General features: G+C 41.8%; 1 protein-coding gene across 1 annotated transcript in view; it reads left to right on the plus strand.

Moving 5' to 3' along the window:
- The first annotated feature begins 8160 nt into the window (after nt 1-8160).
- Nucleotides 8161-20593, plus strand: part of SLC26A4 (solute carrier family 26 member 4) — a 58147-nt gene continuing 45714 nt past the window's right edge. Inside the window, exons 1-4 of the mRNA XM_055392628.2 lie at nt 8161-8213; nt 8997-9163; nt 10654-10793; nt 19331-19441. Of these exons, the coding sequence (XP_055248603.1) occupies nt 9000-9163; nt 10654-10793; nt 19331-19441 (415 nt within the window). The 5' untranslated portion in view covers nt 8161-8213; nt 8997-8999. The remainder of the gene's footprint in view (nt 8214-8996; nt 9164-10653; nt 10794-19330; nt 19442-20593) is intronic.

Raw genomic sequence — 20593 nt, forward strand, 5'->3', positions numbered from 1 at the left:
GCTCATGCCTGTAAACCCCAGCACTTTGGAAGGCCAAGGCGGAAGGGTCACTTGAGACCAGGAATTCAAGACCATCCTAGGCAACATAGTGAGACCCCATCTCTACAAAAAATTAAAAACTAGCCAGGTATGGTGGTGCATGCCTGTAATCCCAGCTATTTGGAAGGCTGAGGTGGAAGGATCGCTTGAGCCCAGGAGATCAAGTCTGCAATGAGCTATCATCACACCACTGCACTCCAGCCTGGGTGACAGAGTGTGACCCTGTCTCTAAAACAAACAAACAAACAAACAATACCAATAGACCATTTGTTTTGCATCTAGTAATCCACAACTATCAAGACATATGTATATATAATTTATCTTATCACTAGGGCATTTCAAACGTAATATAATTTCTTTTAAAATGATTGACAAAGTAACAAATTGACCTATTAAAAATTCACCTCAAATAGTACAAAATACTGTAAAATAAAAATATCTCTTAATTAGTATGAACTTATGTTTAATTTAATAGAGATATAGATGATTAGATATAGAAGTATTATTGATGTGTATATATGCCTTGGTTAATATGCACACATATTTCTTTGCTCTGTCAGCTGAAAGGTCCTAGAGCAACAATTCCCCTGCAGCAGGGAACACTCTGTCACCCAGATCTTGGTTGCTGATACCATTCACCGATAAAAGGAACAAGTGTTCCTTTGAGAAATGGCTGATTTTACACAGGAAATACACAAGATCAGCCTGGAGCATCTTACAGGGCCAAAAAGTAAGAAAATGCTCCAAAACCAAAAGACAAAACCACCCTACATTGGTGGGGCTATGTCAAAGGGCACAGAAGCCAACTGAAAGAGCTCCTAATGGCCAAGCCTGGAACAATTTGATTTCTTAAAAAGTACTATTGGTTTATAATGCAACATATAAAATAAATATTCATGATTTTATGACATAAAGAAATAATTGAATAAATGAATAAATGGAGTAGAAGAGACAAATCTCTCTTGCAGAAGAATTCCAAATAATTTATTTAGGTATTCTGCCCTCAGGGATGTGGAATTCAACTCCCCACTCCTCAAGCATAGGCTGCATATAGTGACTTCCTTCCGAAGATTGCAGAATGGGCTGGGCAAGGTGGCTCACACCTGCAATCCCAGCACTTTGGGAGGCTGAGGTGGGAGGATCGCTTGAGCCTGGGAGATCGAGACTGCAATGAGCCATGAAGGTGCCACTGCACTCACCCTGGGCAACAGAATGAGATCATGTCTAAAAAAAAAGAAAAAAAAAAAGAGTAAGAGAGATTATAGAAGAATGGAAAAGGGGAGAGGTAAGGGGAGTTGCTTTACAGTGGTAAAACCTAATAAACACTACCTCTCAGGTGATCAAGGTTAATATCAACAATAAGTCATGTTGACTATGTACCCTTGATAATTTATGATGAAAATGGCACTTTGTATGGTTTTTCTCCCATAAAACACTACTGTAGTAATGAGAAAGATCAGGCAAATTGCAAAAGAGGAACATCCTGTAAAATACTTGGCCAGTACTTCTCAAACTGTCAAATTTATGAAAAGCAAGGGAAGCCTGAGAAACTATCACAGCCAAGTGGAGCCTAAGGAAACAGGACAACCCAGTGTAATGTGGTAACCTGGATGAGATCTTGGAACAAAGTGGCTCATGCCTGTAATCCCAGCTACTCGGGAGGCTGAGGCAGAACAATCACTTGAACCTGGAGGCGGATGTTGCAGTGAGCCAAGATTGTACCACTGAGGCAGGAGAATCACTTGAACCCAGGAGGCGGACATTGCAGTGAGCCGAGATTGCACCACTGTACTCCAGTCTGTGCAACTTTGTCTCAGAAAAAAAAAAGAAAAGAGGGACAAGTTTCAAATGTTCAGATTTTTTTTCCCCTTTACAAGTGTCATTAAAAGATACAGGTACAAAAGAAATTTTATTGAGAGAAATATCTCCAAGAAGTTCAAAATATTTTAGAGGTGTTTTTTTCCTCACCCCCTGAGTTCAAGGATTCTCAGCATTTTACAGAAGAGGCCCCTCCTCTCCTCCTATAAATGACCTCTAAATGTTGGACCGTCTGAGGGCTTGGTGCTGGTCTTTTTATCTGCCTCTCTCCTCACCCTAAATGCCTGGTTTCAGTTGCCACATATATACTGAGGACGTCCAATTTGCTGTGCCCGGGTCTGACTTATGTGGATTTCAGTCTTGCCGGCCTACTTTTTGTTTCTCAAGTGCATCAAGTTCTTTCCTAACTCAGAGTTTTTGCATTTGCTGTTTCCTCTTCCAGGAAGTCTGTCTCTTTCTCATCCTTTAGTCTCTCTTCAAATGTCATTTCCTCTGAAAGAGAAAGGCCTTCCCTGAACACCCCCTCTAAGGTGGTCCTCCTCCTCCCCTTGCTGTGTGTTGCTCCATCAATAATTCCACAAGACATCTTTCTCTTTCTCCCATAGCATTTCATCACAACAGAATGTTATCTGATTTATTTTTTTGCTGATAATCACTGTCCCCCATTAGAATATAAGTACTTTGAAGGCAGGAACTTTGACAAACTTGTTCACTGCTGTATCCCCGACACTTAGATAGTGTTTGATACAAGTTAAGGGTTCACTAAATACTCATGGTGTAAGTAAATAAATGTATGAATCAATGAATGAATAATTAAACGAATGAATGGAATACTTAAACATCCAACTCGTGGTAACACAGCACATCAGTGTTTACTTGAAACAATCCTCAAGCTTCCCTTTTCTCCCTCCATTAACAAACCACAGATTTCATGAGATAAGATATGCAAGGATAACTTTAAAAGTGCAATACACTTAAATAATAAGAAATTTGGAAGGGTCCAGAAATTATTCTTTGCTTAGAAAACTATGCCATTATTGGCTCGACATAGTGGCACAGGCCTGTAATTCCAGCTACTTCAGGGACTGAGGTGAGACCCCCATCTCTAAAAAAAAGAAAGAAAACATCCAGGCCAAGTGCAGTTGGCTCCTGCCTGTAATGTCATTTTATAATCAGCATTTTGGAAGGCTGAGGTGGTAGGATTATTTGAGCCCAGGAGTTTGAGACCAGCCTGGGTAACAAAGCGAGATCCCATCTCTTGAAAAAAAAAAATCATCATTAAAACAAACATTAAAAGAAACCCAGCTGGGTGTGGTGGCTCACACATGTAATCCCAGCACCCTGGGAGGATGAAGCAGGTGGATCTCCTGAGCACAGGAGTTTGAGACCAGCCTGAGCAAGATAGCAAAACCCTGTCTCTACAAAAAATACAAAAATTAGCCGGGTGTGGTGGCACATGCCTATAGTCTCAACTACTTGGGAGGCTGAGGTGGAGAATGGCTTGAGCTTTGGAGGTGAAGGTTGCAGTGAGCTGAGATAGTGTCACTGCACTTCAACCTGGGTGACAGGGCCAGACCCTGTTTAAAACAAACAAACAAACACACAAACACACACACACACACACACACACAGAAAACCCCTCAAAACCCAAAACTATGCCATCATTTCGTTCTAGCAATTTACTAAACCACATATCAAGTTTGCATTCATATTAAAGAAGAGGCAGATGGGCTCTGCCTGAGAAATTTATTGAGTTATAGTTTTATTGACACTGTAAGTTGTTTAAAATTGAATGGATTGCCACATAATATTTACAAATAATTTCATTTTTTGATGTTTTAAGGGTTGGATTCTCTTCTTTTAAAACTAGTTTTTTTCTACCCAAATATTTCTCAAAATTCCATTGTTAAACAATCAATTGATCAATAATTTAACAAGTCTGGTACCTATTATATTGTCATAATTTGTCAAGGTATTGTGTAGGGAAATAAAGAGACTAGCATTATAATTCTACTTTAATAAAAATGTATACCTATGTCTGCATAGAAAGAATAAATAAAAAAAGAAATAAGCAAAACAGTGATTATCTGGATAATGAGATAAAATGTGATTACTATATTATACATTAATGTAGTTTCCAAATTATTTACTATAGGCACATCTTATTTTTGTAACACCATAAAAGACATATATTATTTATGTCCCTAGGGAGCATATCTTATAACTTGAGAAGAAAATAAAGTAGCATACAGTAAACAAATAGAAAACAATTGAGTGCAAGATAAAAATAACAACAAAAAACCAAGAAAACAATTGAGTGCAAAACTGTATGATTACTGAGAATAAGCCCAATAAGTTGCTCAAAGAAGAGATCAGAAATATAGAAAGAAAGTTCAGTTCAGTTCTCTTTTTGTATAAGTATGGCAAAAATTTAGCATTTGCTATCTTGAGAAAATTAACACGCATAATGAAATAAAAGCTCAGGATTAGGCCTGGCTCAAGTGATCCTCCCGCCTCAGCTTCTCAAAGTGTTGGGATTACACTGTGAGCCACAGCGCCCAGCCAACATGTTTGCATTCTTTTGCAATTCTTCTGATTTGAGAACATTTTAAATTAAAAAAAAAAAATAAGAAGAAGAAAAAATTTATACCACAATATTCGCTCTCAAACAAAAATAATGTAGCAAGATTGACTGCTCTTAAGTTAAATAAATGAAGGATTCAATTAAATCATTCTTGTAGCACACGTAGTCACTCAAAAGCATAGATACTCTGTCAGGTGTGGTGGTGTGCGCCTATAGTCCCAGCTATTCTGGAGACCGGGAGTTCAAGTCCAGCCTGGGCAAAATAGCAAGATCCCATCTCTAAAAAAAGAAAAAAGGCATAGATACACTATAAATTTATGTAAATATCTATATTTTATTAATTATAGAATTCTATTATAAAACATGATTATTTTATGAATCACAAAATATGCTATCAATTAAACTATAATATATAGTAGATCATCAATTATAACATGAACCCTGATAAAATGTGAAAAATCTGTATTTTATAATCAGTGAAATAAGATACACATTTTGTATGATTAGTGTCTACTGCACCCATAAATATGAGGCCAGGGTATAAGCTTTTGTTCATCATTGTACCCACAGCCAGCACAAATAATTTCCTAATAAATCCTTGAATGAATGAATGAATGAATGAACAGGTGAATGCATAATCAAACAAGGGAGTTTGTCTTACACTGCAAATGCCTAAATGATAAATAAGAAAATGCCTTTTAAAAAAGTATTAACTGCTAAATAAGTACTGTAAAGTACCAATAATATTGTCTGATATTTATTTTTAAGTGATGTATCTATTTCTTTGGAAAGAAGTCCTGAATATTTTTAAAGTCTGATAAATAAGAACCACCCACCTCTGTGTGAAACAAGTGAAGGTTGCCTTATAAAGCCCAAGTGAGTAATCTAAGGTGTTTAATATCACAATTAAATAAGGTGGAGAGAGCGAGCTGTTATTTCCTCCTACTCTTCTGTTTTTAAAACAGCCAAATTCGGCCGGGCGCGGTGGCTCACGCCTGTAATCCCAGCACTTTGGGAGGCCGAGGAGGGTGGATCACGAGGTCAGGAGATCGAGACCATCCTGGCTAACACGGTGAAACCCCGTCTCTACTAAAAATACTAAAAATTAGCCGGGCGTGGTGGCGGGCGCCTGTAGTCCCAGCTACTCAGGAGGCTGAGGCAGGAGAATGGCGTGAACCCAGGAGGCGGAGCTTGCAGTGAGCCGAGATCGCGCCACTGCACTCCAGCCTGGGCGACAGAGCGAGACTCCGTCTCAAAAAAAAAAAAAAAAAAACAGCCAAATTCAAACGGTCTGCCTTTTACCTATGAGAAAAGCAGTTCTATACCCTTATAGAATACTGTAACAGAGATACCATTTTGTTCTGCCCCAGCTATTTCTGCTATAGAAAAGCATTGAACAGAAAAAAGCAATTATCTTCATCCAGATACATGCAGGACTTATTATATTGTGATTATTGAACCAAACTCTTATATAGAGAGATGCATTTCAAATAAGAATTCTATTAGCCAAGCTAAGTTACTCTTTTGCCTCCTGTTGTTATTCAAGTCTTTTCTCTTCTGTCCTTCTGCCAGCCTTACCCCACTCCTTAATCCTCTGAACCAGCAAACCATTGCCAAGTTCTGATGCAAAGTGGTTTGTAGGCCTGACTGGACCAGACTAAAAGTGTTCAAAATAGCAAGCAACAAGGAGCAGAAATCCATATTAGAATGGGATATGGACTATATTTATATTGGTACAGAATGCCTTCAATAAAGAGTTGTGAGTTGTGTAGGTGAGTTGCCATGGAGCTACAAATACGAGTTGATAAATCCTAGACAGCCATCTCCAAGGTTAAGAAAAATCCTTATGCACTCACTTGCAAAGATATCCACAGCATGGTCTTAATGGAGAAAAACAAAGGCTTAGATCAAATATGTAAAGTAATTTTTAGTTTTTTGAAAAGGTATGTTTGGGCTATAGATAAATCTGTTCAAAAAACATGAGAGAAGATAATAATGGTTGAAAGGAGACACAGTGCTTGCCCTCAAGAAGTTTTTGTCTAGTGAGGGAGAGAGGACTTGAATGTAAATAAAATTGTGTTACTAAGGTAGATAGTGAGAAGTAACTTAAGAGAGGATCAGATAAGGTATTAAGAGAATACAGAAAAGGGTCCGGATTAATTCTGAACAGCATCAAAGAATGTTCTTGCAAGAGATAGTGTTTTCACCAGATCTTGAAGGTATGGATGAGGGTATACAGAGTGAGTATATTCAGATTCTACTTTAAAACAAATACTTTCCTCTGTTGTAGTGGAGTTGAGCTATACATCCAACAATAATGAAAAAATACACACATATATACATATATGGAGAGAGATACATATTTTAGTGCATGTAGCAATTTATTAATAAATGTACAGTTTAAGTCGCATGCAAAACCTTGGAGTGATAGCAAACTTCATTGTAGGATGTTTAGCAGCATCCCTGGTCTCTACTCACTAGATCCCAATAGCATCTCCCTAGGTGTGACAACCAAAAATGTCTCCAGGCATTGACCTCTGGAGGCAAAAAAAGCCGTTTATTAAGAACCAGTGGTATACATAAGTAAAACATACACAAGAGATTCCCCCCCTCTTCTCTGTATGTGAATAAAAATTGCAAAGTTCATGACCTGGATTTTCCTTTTAGGTTTCTTCTTTAGTGGTTCTTAACTTCATTGGGTGAAGTAAGCCTTTGAAGATCTGTTGAAAGCTGTTTACTCATTCACTTCTCAGGAAAATGCACATGCTGACTACCATTTCAGAGAATTTGCATCAGGGTTCTCTGGGGAGGAGTTCTGAGTTCTGTTTCCAGGAGCTCGTAGAATTGTCATGGTCTGCATATGCAAGGTAGGTGGATTACGGAAGGTTGATGTACAGAGGTCTGTATTTTGGAGCCTCTTCTGTATTTACTTCAGAACACTAACAATCAGGCGAGAATGTTCTGGTTTATCAAACCCTTCCTTCTGCCTTTCATCTTAACCATGCATTAGTTTTAACAAAGTTCATCCCAACAGAAGACAAAACACTGGTGAGGTAGGATAGCTCGGGCTCCTCCTCCCTCTCTTCTAGTCTTGATTTCCATGTAGTCCAGTTTATTCCTTCCCTGATTGTCCGGGAGAATGAGAAAAAGAAAAAACAGAGTCTAGCGGGTAAGAAAGGGCCACCTGGACGGCTTGATTTGGATTGTGAAATAAAACACACACACATGAACACGTAGAATAAGTGGCTAAAATCTGAGTAAATCGTGAACTCTCTGTATCCTCCACCCATTGAATACTCCTAAAAGACTTTCTAGAAATTCAAGGACTTATTAATATAGAAACCTGGCCATTGTTCCTCTTCTCCTCCCCATGTGGTATGAGAGCACCTGTGGCAGGCTCCCAGAGACCACGGACCTCTTCCTCTAGGCGGGCTCTGCTCTTCTTTAAGGAGTCCCACAGGGCCTGGCCCGCCCCTGACCTCGCAGCCCTTGAGATTAGTAACGGGATGAGTGAGGATCCGGGTGGCCCCTGCGTGGCAGCCAGTAAGAGTCTCAGCCTTCCCGGTTCGGGAAAGGGAAAGAATGCAGGAGGGGTAGGATTTCTTTCCTGATAGGATCGGTTGGGAAAGACCGCAGCCTGTGTGTGTCTTTCCCTTCGACCAAGGTGTCTGTTGCTCCGTAAATAAAACGTCCCACTGCCTTCTGAGAGCGCTATAAAGGCAGCGGAAGGGTAGTCCGCGGGGCATTCCGGGCGGGGAGCGAGCAGAGACAGGTGAGTTCGCCCTGAAGATGCCCACACCGCCCGGCCCGGGCTCCACTCCCGGGGAGGCCTCGAGGGTTGCGGATGGGACTCTTGAGTGGGCACGGATCAGGCGGGCAGGGGGCAGTACAGCTTTCTTTCTGAGACGCCGAGAGCGAACAGGCTGCTCGGAAAACAGGACGAGGGGAGAGACTTGCTCAATAAGCTGAAAGTTCTGCCCCCGAGAGGGCTGCGACAGCTGCTGGAATGTGCCTGCAGCGTCCGCCTCTTGGGGACCCGCGGAGCGCGCCCTGACGGTTCCACGCCTGGCCCGGGGGCCTGCACCTCTCCTCCAGTGCGCACCTGGAGCTGCGTCCCGGGTCAGGTGCGGGGAGGGAGGGATTCTCAGTGTCCCCTTCCAGCCTTGCAAGCGCCTTTGGCCCCTGCCCCAGCCCCTTGGTTTGGGGGAGATTTCAGGACGCGGACAGCGCCCTGGCTGCGGGCCATAGGGGACTGGGTGGAACTCGGGAAGCCCCCAGAGCAGGGGCTTACTCTCTTCAAGTTTGGGGAACCCCGGGCAGCGGGTGCAGGCCACGAGACCCGAAGGTTCTCAGGTGCCCCCCTGCAGGCTGGCCGTGCGCGCCGTGGGGCGCTTGTCGCGAGCGCCGAGGGCTGCAGGACGCGGACCAGACTCGCGGTGCAGGGGGGCCTGGCTGCAGCTAACAGGTGATCCCGTTGTTTCTGTTCCTCGCTCTTCACCTCCGATCGTCCTCGCTTACCGCGTCTCCTCCCTCCTCGCTGTCCTCTGGCTCGCAGGTCATGACAGCGCCAGGCGGCAGGTCGGAGCCGCCGCAGCTCCCCGAGTACAGCTGCAGCTACGTGGTGTCGCGGCCGGTCTACAGCGAGCTCGCTTTCCAGCAACAGCACGAGCGGCGCCTGCAGGAGCGCAAGACGCTGCGGGAGAGCCTGGCCAAGTGCTGCAGGTAGCGGCCGCGCGGGCCCGCGTAGGGACAAGCGGAGCGGGGCGTCCACGGCTTGGAGAGCGGAGGGCGTCCCCAGCGGGCGAGCGTGGGGTGCGGGCGGCGGAGCCCCTGGGCGCCAGCTGCTTCTCCCAGAGGCCCGACTTTCGGTCTCCGGTCCTCCACGCCGCCCTTCTGGTCGGAGGGTGGCTCCATCAGTCTCGGGCCCGAAATGAACTTACCTGGGAAACTCGCCTTTGGGGAGAGTGGGTTCTAGGAGCCCCATCTCTCTTTTTCCTCTCTGAAGGAAACTTGGAGTGCCTCTTGGGGTACAGTGGGTCCCTGTTGCCTTCTTGGGAGCTTGTTTAAATAAAATGAATAGGGAAACCCAGCTCTTGACCAGGAGGAGTCCTTGAAACACTCAAGCTAAGTAGGCGGGCTACCATTCAGTTAGAGACCAGAATGCAAGCTAGAACCCAGGGGAGCGCGGGGTGTGCCAAGTACTTCATCAGCAGGCTGTGGGACCCCTGGGGAAAGCCACCCTCAGTCTCTAAACCCAAACATGCCGTAACTAGATGTCACAAACATAAAGAAATTAGAGTTTCTAAAACCTTTCATTATAGAACATTTCAAATATATGCATAAGTAGACGTAGTAGTATAATGAACTCCCCACCGCCACCGATTTTAACCCATCACTCGGCCTCAACTGTGATCAACTCCAAGTTACTCTTGTTTCTTGTATCTACACCTACTTGCTCCCTCCAGTATTATTTTTAAGCAAATCTCATATAGCATACTGTGTTTATGTATTTTACTGCGTATCTTTAAAGACTCTTAAAAAATATAACCACATTTCATGATCACACCTTAATATCTAAAAATAACTTCTTAATATCAAAAATTGAGTCATTATTAAAATGTCCAATCGTCCCATAAATGCCTTAATTAAAAAACAATTTATTCAAATCAGGAGTTATACCACCGACTTTTGATATTTTTCTTTTATCTATAGGTCATTGAATTTAAAAACTACCAAGTAGCAAGGTATAAGGTATACATTCCTCATGCTAAGATTTTTGTAAAAACTAGCTCCAGGCTTGTATTGCCAAAATATACTCAGTGTGTTTATCTTCTTTAAAGAAAATAATAATAATAAGGCGCCTGGATTAGGAGTCTGAAAATTAATCTCCATTTAGAGACTCCACATCCATCAGTCTCTGGCTGGACCAGAAAACAGGTTTTTGTGTAGGAATATTTTCTCAGAGGATTAAAAATGTGAGCGAGCGGTGGGACACTTAATCCTGTGTTCTCTAGAAGAGTGCATTTAAAAGGATAGATACAGTTCTTAGCAAAAGCATGGTAAGCACTTCAGGGTTATTATTTTCCAGGAAATTCATATTCTTTTTCCAAATAGTTATAAACATCAGCAGAATCCAGTTCATAAGTTTGTGATTTGCAAATTGGTTGTGACTGAGATTGGATTGAAAACCCAGTTTTCTTGCTTTTTGACAGTTGTTCAAGAAAGAGAGCCTTTGGTGTGCTAAAGACTCTCGTGCCCATCTTGGAGTGGCTCCCCAAATACCGAGTCAAGGAATGGCTGCTTAGTGACGTCATTTCGGGAGTTAGTACTGGGCTAGTGGCCACGCTGCAAGGTAAGATGTTGGCGGATTGAGAGTTCTGGTCTCCAGCAGGAGTTTAACACTTCTCCCCAGCTACCATAGGTCTGTGACAGATGTTTGCTTACCCTTCAAGGCCTGTATCTTTCCTGTAGAGCTCCTTAGTGGAGAGAGTCACCTCTTTTCTCCCCTTCCTTAGAGTTCTCTTCCTGGGAAACTGCTGCCCCACTAGGTGCAGAGGTCCAATTTAGAGGCATATACTAGGCAGTGGCTTCTCCGTTTTTTTAAATTTCATTTTATTTGAGACGGGGGCTCGCTCTGTCACCTAGGCTGGAGTGCAGTGGCGCCATCTTGGCTCACTGCAAGCTCCGTCTCCCGGGTTCACGCCATTCTCCTGCCTCAGCCTCCCCAGTAGCTGGGACTACAGGCGCCCGCCACTACTCCCAGCTAATTTTTTGTATTTTTAGTAGAGATGGGGTTTCACCGGGTTAGCCAGGATGGTCTCGATCTCCTGACCTCGTGATCCGCCTGCCTTGGCCTCCCAAAATGCTGGGATTACAGGCGTGAGCCACTGCGCCCAGCCAGCTTCTCTATTTTCATTGACCACAATTCAATAAGAAATGTGTAAAGAGTTTCAAGTCAAGATTTAAAAAAAAAAAAAGAAATATGTGTTACATCCTGATATATACATATATATCTAAAGTTCCTGTAAAATATTTATTATAACAATGTGCTAATCTTTCACTTTGTTCTATTATGCTTAGGTTTTTTAAATGATGATTGCAGCACATTAAATTATTTTATATCCACACGTGGATCTTTTTTGTTTGTTTTGTTTTGTTTTGCTTTTTAGAGATAGTCTTGCTCTGTCACCCAGGCTGGTGTGCAGTGGCACGATCTTGGCTCATTGCAACCTCTCTGCCTCTCGGGTTCAAGTGATTCTTGTGCCTCAGCCTTCTGAGTAGCTGGGACTACAGGCATGTGCCACCATGTCCAGCTAATTACTGTATTTTTAGTAGAGATGGGGTTTCGCCATGTTGGCCAGGGTGATCTGGAACTCCTAACCTCAAGTGATCCGCCCTCCTTGGTATCCCAAAGTACTGTGATTACAGGCATGAGCCACCATGCCCAGCCTCCCACACATGGATCTTGAGGTGTAGTTTGAAACTGGCTTAAGGAAAAGTGAAGGGAGCTTCCTAGCCTGGACTCCACATGAATGTTTTGCCTGCCCCTCATCCCTTTTTAAAAAAATTCATCCTCTTGTTTTAATTTGTGGGAAAATGTGCCAACATAGGTGGTTATTTGTTCTTTTATAAACTGAGTTCATACCATAATATTCCCATAAGCATCTTAGAAATCTGTTGTATAGTTGGTGCCTAGCAGCGTGGCATTCTCCTCTGTCCCCTATCCCCACCATCTCATTTCTGCCCCACCACCAACACCCTGACCAATTTCCCAAAGACCCTGAATCATGAAAACAGAAATTTCGTTATTTATTATAATTTGTGAAACACCTAATATGTTCCAGGCACTAGGTACGCTGACATGAATAAGATGCATCCTTTGCTTCCAAGGAACTCATAGTCCAATGGAGAAAGAGAAAACAATTCAATGTGATAAGGGCTGTGGCAGGGGAGTGCAAATTACTTGCTAAGGGAGTGCAAATGAGGTTCACTCAAAGCGGTCTTAGGGGATCTTGAATAGCTTCCTGGAAGTTGAATGTCAAAGCTGAGTTTCCCTGATGGCTAAGTCTGAGTTTGCCAAGTGATGGGAAGTAGGGCGGGGTGGGGATGGCTTGAAAATAGACTATTTCAGAAGCTAGTAATGAATGTTGAGCAATATTGTGAGCTAAAATTTGGCTATGGAGCTTTCAAGATTGCTCAGATCAGGCCAGGTAGATGCCTGCAGAGAAGGAGGATGGCCTATGAACCCAGGGTGGAGCCTCAGCCTGATCAAGCATGTTCTTAATCACAAAGGTGGACGGGAGAGAGACTAGGATGGGCTGTGTGGTTCCTAAGTTAAACAATGCCAAGTATTCTACACTGTGCTCTAAGGGCTGTGACATGGTGACACCCTGTGACTCCTGGGGGACAGGAACCATGCCTAATTCATGTTTGTTCAGCAGGTGCCTAGCACAGAGACAGGCACATAATAGATGGTATATTTAGTGAAAAAGATTGATTTGCATTCCTGATAATGAATCTTCTTTATATATAAAAAATGGTGGTTCATGCTCCATGTCTCCCCAGTTTTCATAGACAAGTATCTTATAAGAATTCATTTTGTTTATAAGCATGAGACACTATGCTAAGTAAGAATGTTGCCAGCTATCTCATTTAATCCTCATAACAATCCTGCTAGGTAGGTCTATTATTATTTCATTTTCAGTAGGTGAAAAAATCTATTAAATCTTGGCCAGGGTCACGTGGCTGGTAAGTGGTACAGCTGGGATTTTAATCCGGTGTCTATTGTGTAGTTCCTTACTTTATGGGTAAGATGCTTTTCTAGAAACATTATCTCTATAAAGTTTTCTGTGTAAGATGAATTTCTGGGAGGTTAATCTGGCTCAGTTACACATTCATTTATCATTCATTCACTTAATAAATATTTATAAACTAATTCTGTAGGCCACGTGTCCAGCCATGTGTACTCAGTGGTTCATTAACAGGCACAGGTGCTGACTTCATGGAGCTTTGTAAAATTATTTTGAGGGGTAGGGATGGGAATTAAATAAGTAGATAAATAGAAAAATAATTATAGATTGCAATATCTATTGTGGTGGATTAAATATACTGCAATAGGGATTAATTTGAAAGGTGGGTCTTTATTTTTATATTTTTTTGAGACAGGGTCTTGCTCTGTTGCGCAGGCTGTAGTGCAGTGGTGAGATCACAGCTCACCACAGCCTTGGCTTCCTGGGCCCAGGTGATCCTCCCATCTCAGCCTCCCCAGTAGCTGGAACTATAGGCATGTGCCACCATGCTTGGCTAATTTTTGTATTTTTTGTAGAGACAAGGTTTCACCATGTTGCCCAGGCTGGTCTGGAACTCCTAGGCTCAAGTTATCTGCCTGCCTCGGCCTCCCAAAGTGCTGGGATTATAGGTGTGAGCCATTGTGCCCAGCTAGGAAGGGAGGTCTATTTTAGATATAATGGTCAAGGAAGACCTTACTGAGAAGGTGAAATTTAGTCAAAGACAAGAGAATGAGAAGGAGACAGCCATGTGATAAGCAGAAAAAAAGAGTGTACCAGGTAAAGATGCAAAGGCCCTGAGGCCAGAAAACTTAGTATTTTCCAGGGAGGAAGAGGAAGAATTGTAGTGTGGGTGAGTGCAGTGGGGGAGGGTGAGTAAACCATGAAATAAATTGAGGCGGGACTGGGATTAGGATGAGGTAGGGGAGGCACTCACTCTCAGGATGCCTCTTTAAATATTGTACCCTAGGCACCTCATTTGCCTCACCCTATTCCTGGCCCTGTGGGGATATTGCTGTGAATTAAAGGGAGAATAGGTGTGTCAGCTTGAACCAGATGATGCAGGCTATGAAGAGAGCTGCAAGATATGGAATATATTGTGCAGCAAGAATCACTGACACATAATGATGAGTGTGGATGAAAATCACTGATGCCTCCAAGGTTGTTGGCTTGAGCAACCGGATAGATCATTACATTATTTATCTAAATGGCAAAGACAGGCTGAGGAGCAGGTTTGGGATAGGAAATCAAGTTTCCTTTTGGATATGCTAAGTTTGAGACGCAGGGGTGAGACATCTAAGTGGAGATGCCACATAGAGAAGTGGGAGCTACTGCAAGTGTGAAGGTTAGAGGGGAGGTCTAGGCTAGACATAAAAATCAGGAAAGCGTCGCTGAAGAGGTGATATTTACAAGAGTGGGAATGCCTGTGATTACCTAGGAAGAAAGGGCAGGTGTAGAAGAAAAGAGAGCCAGAGTACTTAGAAGTTAGGAAGGCAAGGAGAGGGGCAGCCAAGAACCTGAGAAAGCTGGGCGCAGGAAGTTGAAGACAAAGAAAAACCAAAGGAATGTGGATCAGAAGCCAAGAGAGAAGGTTGGAAAAAAAAAAAAAAAAAGCATAGAGGGGCCGAGAGTGTTGAATTTGCCTGAGGAGTGGGGTATGATGAAGGATTACAGACTGCTTTTAAGAAGTTTTGCCATGAATCAGAGGGAGATAAGAGATGAAGACAGAGTAAAGGGAGAATTTGTTTTTCTCAATATAGGAGATACTAGAACGTATTTGTGAACTGATAGGAATGACCTAGTAGAAAGAAAGAGATCTGTGGTGCAAGAAGTACAAGAGAAATAACTAGAAGCAAAGTAGTAAAAAGGGGCAAACGTGGAGGGGTTTGAGAACGGAACTAGGAGAATTACTCCTTAAAGGCAGGAGGGATATTTCTTCCATTTTCAAAGGAAGATAGCCCAAATGGTGCAGATGCAGACAGGTTTGAAATTTTGATGAAAAGCAACTTGGGAGCATCTCATGGATTCTGTGTTTTCGATTAAATGCAGAATATATCTCTTAACTTTGAGTCTGGTGGAGAAGGGTTTGGGCAGATTGAGGTAAGTAGGGGAGGTTTGAATAGTTGTCTCAAGGAGAAGAAAGGCACACCCCCTGAGGAAATGTAACTGGGTCCCCAGGCAGTGTTGAGTGCCCATCTAGCACTTGTGGTCACACATTTTACATGAAATTGGTTAGCCCAGATGTAGATGCCTTCAGTCCAGTTTATCTAGCCGCTAGAAGGCTCTCATGGATAAGGTGGATGTTTGAGGTCAGCCAAACTGGGGTTTTGCCAGACAAGAAAAGGAAGGAAGGAGAGAGTGAAAAAAGGGAGTTAAGAATATTTGCAAAATTCCATGGAATCTGTGTGGGCAAGGGTGGAAGTGAAGACAGGAAGGTGTGGAGGATAGGGAGAAAGTGGATCGGTAAATTGATCAGAAGCCTCATAAGCACAAATAAATGTTGCAATAAGGATTCTGCAGTAGATGAGCTGGAAGGCTTGGAGGCTGTAGCTGGAGAGAGGCTCAAAATTCAGATTTTGGAGGTGGTGGTGTGGTTTCCAGTGATGACAATGTCCATGCCGTAACCACTGGCTGAGCAGCTGAGTAGTAGAACAACTCTGAGAAAACTAGCTCAGGTTACTGGGAAGCCAGGAAGTTGCTAAGGATGATGGAATCTTTGTGATTTTTGTTATTAAAACAATTTCCCATCAGACAGCAAAAGATCGACGCAACCCTTGTAGTGCTATTTTTATTCACAACTTTAAGGAGTCTGCTGTCTGCTTTCTCCTTTTGACTTTTATTTATTTGTTTGTTTAAACAACAGAAATTTATTTCTGCAACATGAAGGTGCCTGTAGATTCAGTTTCTGGTGACAGCCTGTCTCCTTGCTGCGTCCTCACGTGTCTTTTTTGAGACTCTGTCTCACACAGGCTGGAGTGTAGTGGTATGACCTTGGCTCACTGCAACCACTGCCTCCTGGGTTCAAACTATCCTTGTGCCTCAGCCTCCTGAGTAGCTGAAATTACAGGCATGTACCAACACCCCCAGCTAATTTGTGTATTTTTAGTAGAGACGAGATTTCACCATGTTGGCCAGGCTGGTCTTGAACTCCTGGCCTCAGTGATCTTCCCACCTCAGCCTCCCAAAATGCTAGGATTACAGTCATGAGCCATCACACCTAGCCCCAGATTTCTTTACAAATTGTGTAATTTTAAAACTGTTGCACCACATTTCTTTATAATAAAGATGATTCCAGTATATTTGAGTAGTAGTGGTCCCTAAATGGGACACTCTATATGAAAACTGAAAAGTTCCCCTTTTCCAGGCATATTAAGAACTGCAGAGCCCAGTTTGGGGAAATGGAAGTTTGAGAAGGACTTGAAAAATGTCCATATGAAATAGACAAGTTGTGCTTTCATCCCCTGCTCCTTCTTTTCTTATCTTCCTTCTGTGGAGTCACCTTCCTATTTTATTCCATGCTGTTGGGACTACTGACTATTGCAATTCCTGTTTGTAACTTATATATTAAAACAATTGCACTAATAGATATATTTTTCTAGAATAGAAACTCCACAAGGGCAGAGACTTTGTTTTAACAGTGCCTGACACATGGTAGGTGCATAATCAACTGTTGTTGAATGAATGAATGCTTATTGTAGAAAACTAGAAAATACATATAAGGAACATGAAAAAATACCTCCACCACAAACTAGAAGTCTCCTCTGATCCTACCATACAGATAACCCATTGATATTTCAGTAAATATCTTGCTAGGCACATAAATACTTATGTATATAAAAGTATAATGAAAAGTCTGGAAATAATAAGCACCAAATTCAGGATAATTGTTGCCTTCTGAGGGTAGAGGGAGGAAAGAGGATGTGATTGAGGAAGAGTATACTGAGAGTTTCCGCTGCATTGGCAGTAATTTATTTCTTAAGCTAGATGATGGATACATGAAAGTTTATTATATTATTCATTGTGTATTGTGTTTCTTGTATATGTAAATTACTTCATATTTTATTCAAAATACCTCCAGATTTTTTTTTTTTTTGAGATGGAGTCTTGCTCTGTTGCCCAGGCTGGAATGCAGTGGCGCAATCTCGGCTCACTGAAACCTCTGCCTCCTGGGTTCAAGCAGTTCTCTGCCTCAGCCTCCTGAGTAGCTGGGATTACAGGTGCCCACCCCCATGCCTGGCTAATTTTTGTATTTTTAGTAGAGACGGGGTTTCACCATCTTGGCCAGGGTGGTCTTGAGCTCCTGACCTCCTGATCCACCCACTTTGGCCTCCCAAAGTGCTGGGATTACAGGTGTGACTCACCGTGCCTGGTCCCTCCGGCTTTTTTTAATGCCTACACTCCCACAAGCTGGAGTGGGAGTGTATTTTTTACAAAAGAGGAAGCATACATACCTATCAGTTTTGAATCTTGATTTTACTCGCTTTTTTCCCTCTTACTTCACATCTCTCCACGTTACTGAATGTACTTCTGAGCATCACATCAATTTCATTTCATAGAATTACGAAGTATGAAGCATAACTTAGTTAACCACTTCCCTGCTTGGGGACATTCATCTGATAAGTAATATTGAGTGTGTGGGGGCCAGCATATTCAGGCTGTTGCCATTTTTAATAAACTACTATAAATGTAATTCCTTATTAATGACTCAAGAGTGAAAAGGCTTGATTTTCTCTCATTGTGAGTGAGTGAAGGGTGAGGAGGTAAAACGGAGTAAGATATGCTGACTACCTAAGTATTTAACCAAGGAAAAGAATGTCATTATCCTCTTCTAACCCTCATGTAAACTAGAATGTTGATTTCTCTATAGCCAGGCATTAATGGGTCTGGGGGCTGCTGCCATTGCCTAGTGGAGGAGTTGGTCAACTTCATCAGGGTAGAGTTGTCTTGTCTGCTGCTGAGTATAATTATCATATTTTTACTTTGGGTCTAACTTTTCTTCCCCACCAAAAAAGGAGAAAGGGCAGTGTAACAATGACTGTGTCCCTCAGAACGCAGAGAAACACTGAGCTCAGACACAACTGCCTCTGTGCATAACTGGTCTGAGCCTTTGGAGTGAATTGACCAAAACTTTTTTTTTTCTTTTTTAGACATAAGGTCTTGCTCTGTTGCCCAGGCTGGAGTGCAGTGGCACGATCATAGCTTGCTGTAACCTCAAACTCCTGGGCTCAAACAATCCTCCTGCCTCAGCCTCCTTAATAACTAGGACTACAGGCGTGAACAAATATGCTGGGCTCATTCATTTTATTGTAGAGATGGAGTCTTGCTATGTTTTCCAGGCTGGTCTCAAACTCCTGGGCTCAACTGATACTCCTGCCTATGGCTTCCCAAAGCACTGGGATTATAGGTGTAGGACACCAGGCCTGACCAAGTTTTTAATCAACATTTGACTTGATTGTTTTTTCCCACTGATCTGATTAGTGGAAGACTGAATTACTGATCAATTGAGTCCATTCATTTGAGCAGATGATGTTTGTAGATGCAATCATTGTTCCAGGTGATTTGGATCCTGTTCTGCATCCTAGCATAGCCAGTCTGTATGCAAGATAAGGAGACCAACTCAGGACAGGCTGATCTGTTGAAACTGTAAATTGAGAGTATCTGTGTAAAGGCCCTTCTTTCTGCAGTAGAAAGATAGATGCTCCTCTACTTATCATGAGTTACATCCTAATAACCCATTGCAAGTTGAACATATTTTAAGTCAAAAATGCACTTAATACACCTAACCTATGGAACATCATCGCTTAGGCTATCCTACCTGAAATGTGCTCAGAACACTTATAATAACCTACAGTTGGGCAAAATAATCTAACACAAGCCTATTTTATAATAAAGTATTGAATATCTCATGTAGTTTACTGAATAATGTACTGAAAGTGAAAAACAGAATGGTTGTATGGTTACTTAAAGTATGGTTTCTACTGAATGCATATTGCTTTTGCACCATCATAAAGTCAAAGTCATAAGTGGAACCATTGTAAGTTGAGGACTTTCTGCATACTGTAACTTTGGTTTGTGAATGTAATCACTTTGGATGTGCTTTCAGGGATGGCATATGCCCTACTAGCTGCAGTTCCTGTCGGATATGGTCTCTACTCTGCTTTTTTCCCTATCCTGACATACTTTATCTTTGGAACATCAAGACATATCTCAGTTGGTAATTATAAGCATATTTTACAATTATATTTGCTCATGTTTAAAGTGTTTTGGCTATATTAAGTGCATTATACCTCTATTATGTTGGTGCAAAAGTAATTGCGGTTTTCACAATTAAAAGTATAATTGTGAAAACCGCAATTACTTTTGCGCCAACCTAATATATCTGTGTTAATGTTCTCAGGGAAATGGGATTTCAGTGTTTTGCCTGCTTTTTCTATTCACTGATGTTAGGTAACTTTTTTAATGAAGAGGAAAAATCGAAAAACTGAAAATGACAGCCTACCTTAACATTTTAGCATGTTTTGGTTTTTAAAAACGTAATCAATTTGACTCCATTTTTGGAGTCATAATGACAGGGAAAAAATGACACAAGGTCTTTGAACCTACCATTTTACTGGATTAACTTAGAAATTACTAAGTATGTTCATCAAATACATGTTCATGATTTAATTAAAGAGCATACTTATTTTAAATCACTAATACTTGAAGACTGGCAAAATCTTACCAAAACAATTTAGAAGCTAAGCTTGGCTTTCTTTCTTGGTATGGCTTATAATAAGTTTTCCTGCTATTCCTAAAATTTGAATTCTCGTTTGTTAGAATGTCCTAGTAAATGAGTGTTTTAATGCTATTTTGTGACTTTGACATTTATGCTAGAGAAAATTTTGCTCCTACATCCATCTGCTGGCTAGACATGTCTACCTCGATGATCCTCTTGAAATAAATGCAACCATCTACTTTATCCCCAACCCATGTTTTTGTCCTTAGTTGTATTTCCTTAGAAGGAGATCAGAAAGAGGTTATTGATTGAAAGAACTTCCACACCTTGGAGAATCAATTAGCGTTGAGTGCTTGACTAGATGAGGAACATGGAAGCTGATTTTTCTCTTTGGTATTCTATACATTGAGATATTCCAGGTGACTGGGGTTGGGTTTTGAGACCTCAAAACCATAAAGCCTTCCATGATGAAAGGGTAGAATCATTATCATCATCATGGATAAAAATAACAGTAGTGAACGGAGCAGTTGCTGAAAAAAATATATTTTTTAAAATATAAAATCTTACAGATTGACATTTGATATGAAAAAATGTTTTGTCTTACAAAAAGAGAAAGAAACTTCATACTCCCTTTGCTGTTTTTTTAATCCT

This window comes from Gorilla gorilla, chromosome 6 (genome assembly GCF_029281585.2).
Source record: "Gorilla gorilla gorilla isolate KB3781 chromosome 6, NHGRI_mGorGor1-v2.1_pri, whole genome shotgun sequence".
Classification (NCBI taxonomy): domain Eukaryota; kingdom Metazoa; phylum Chordata; class Mammalia; order Primates; family Hominidae; genus Gorilla; species Gorilla gorilla.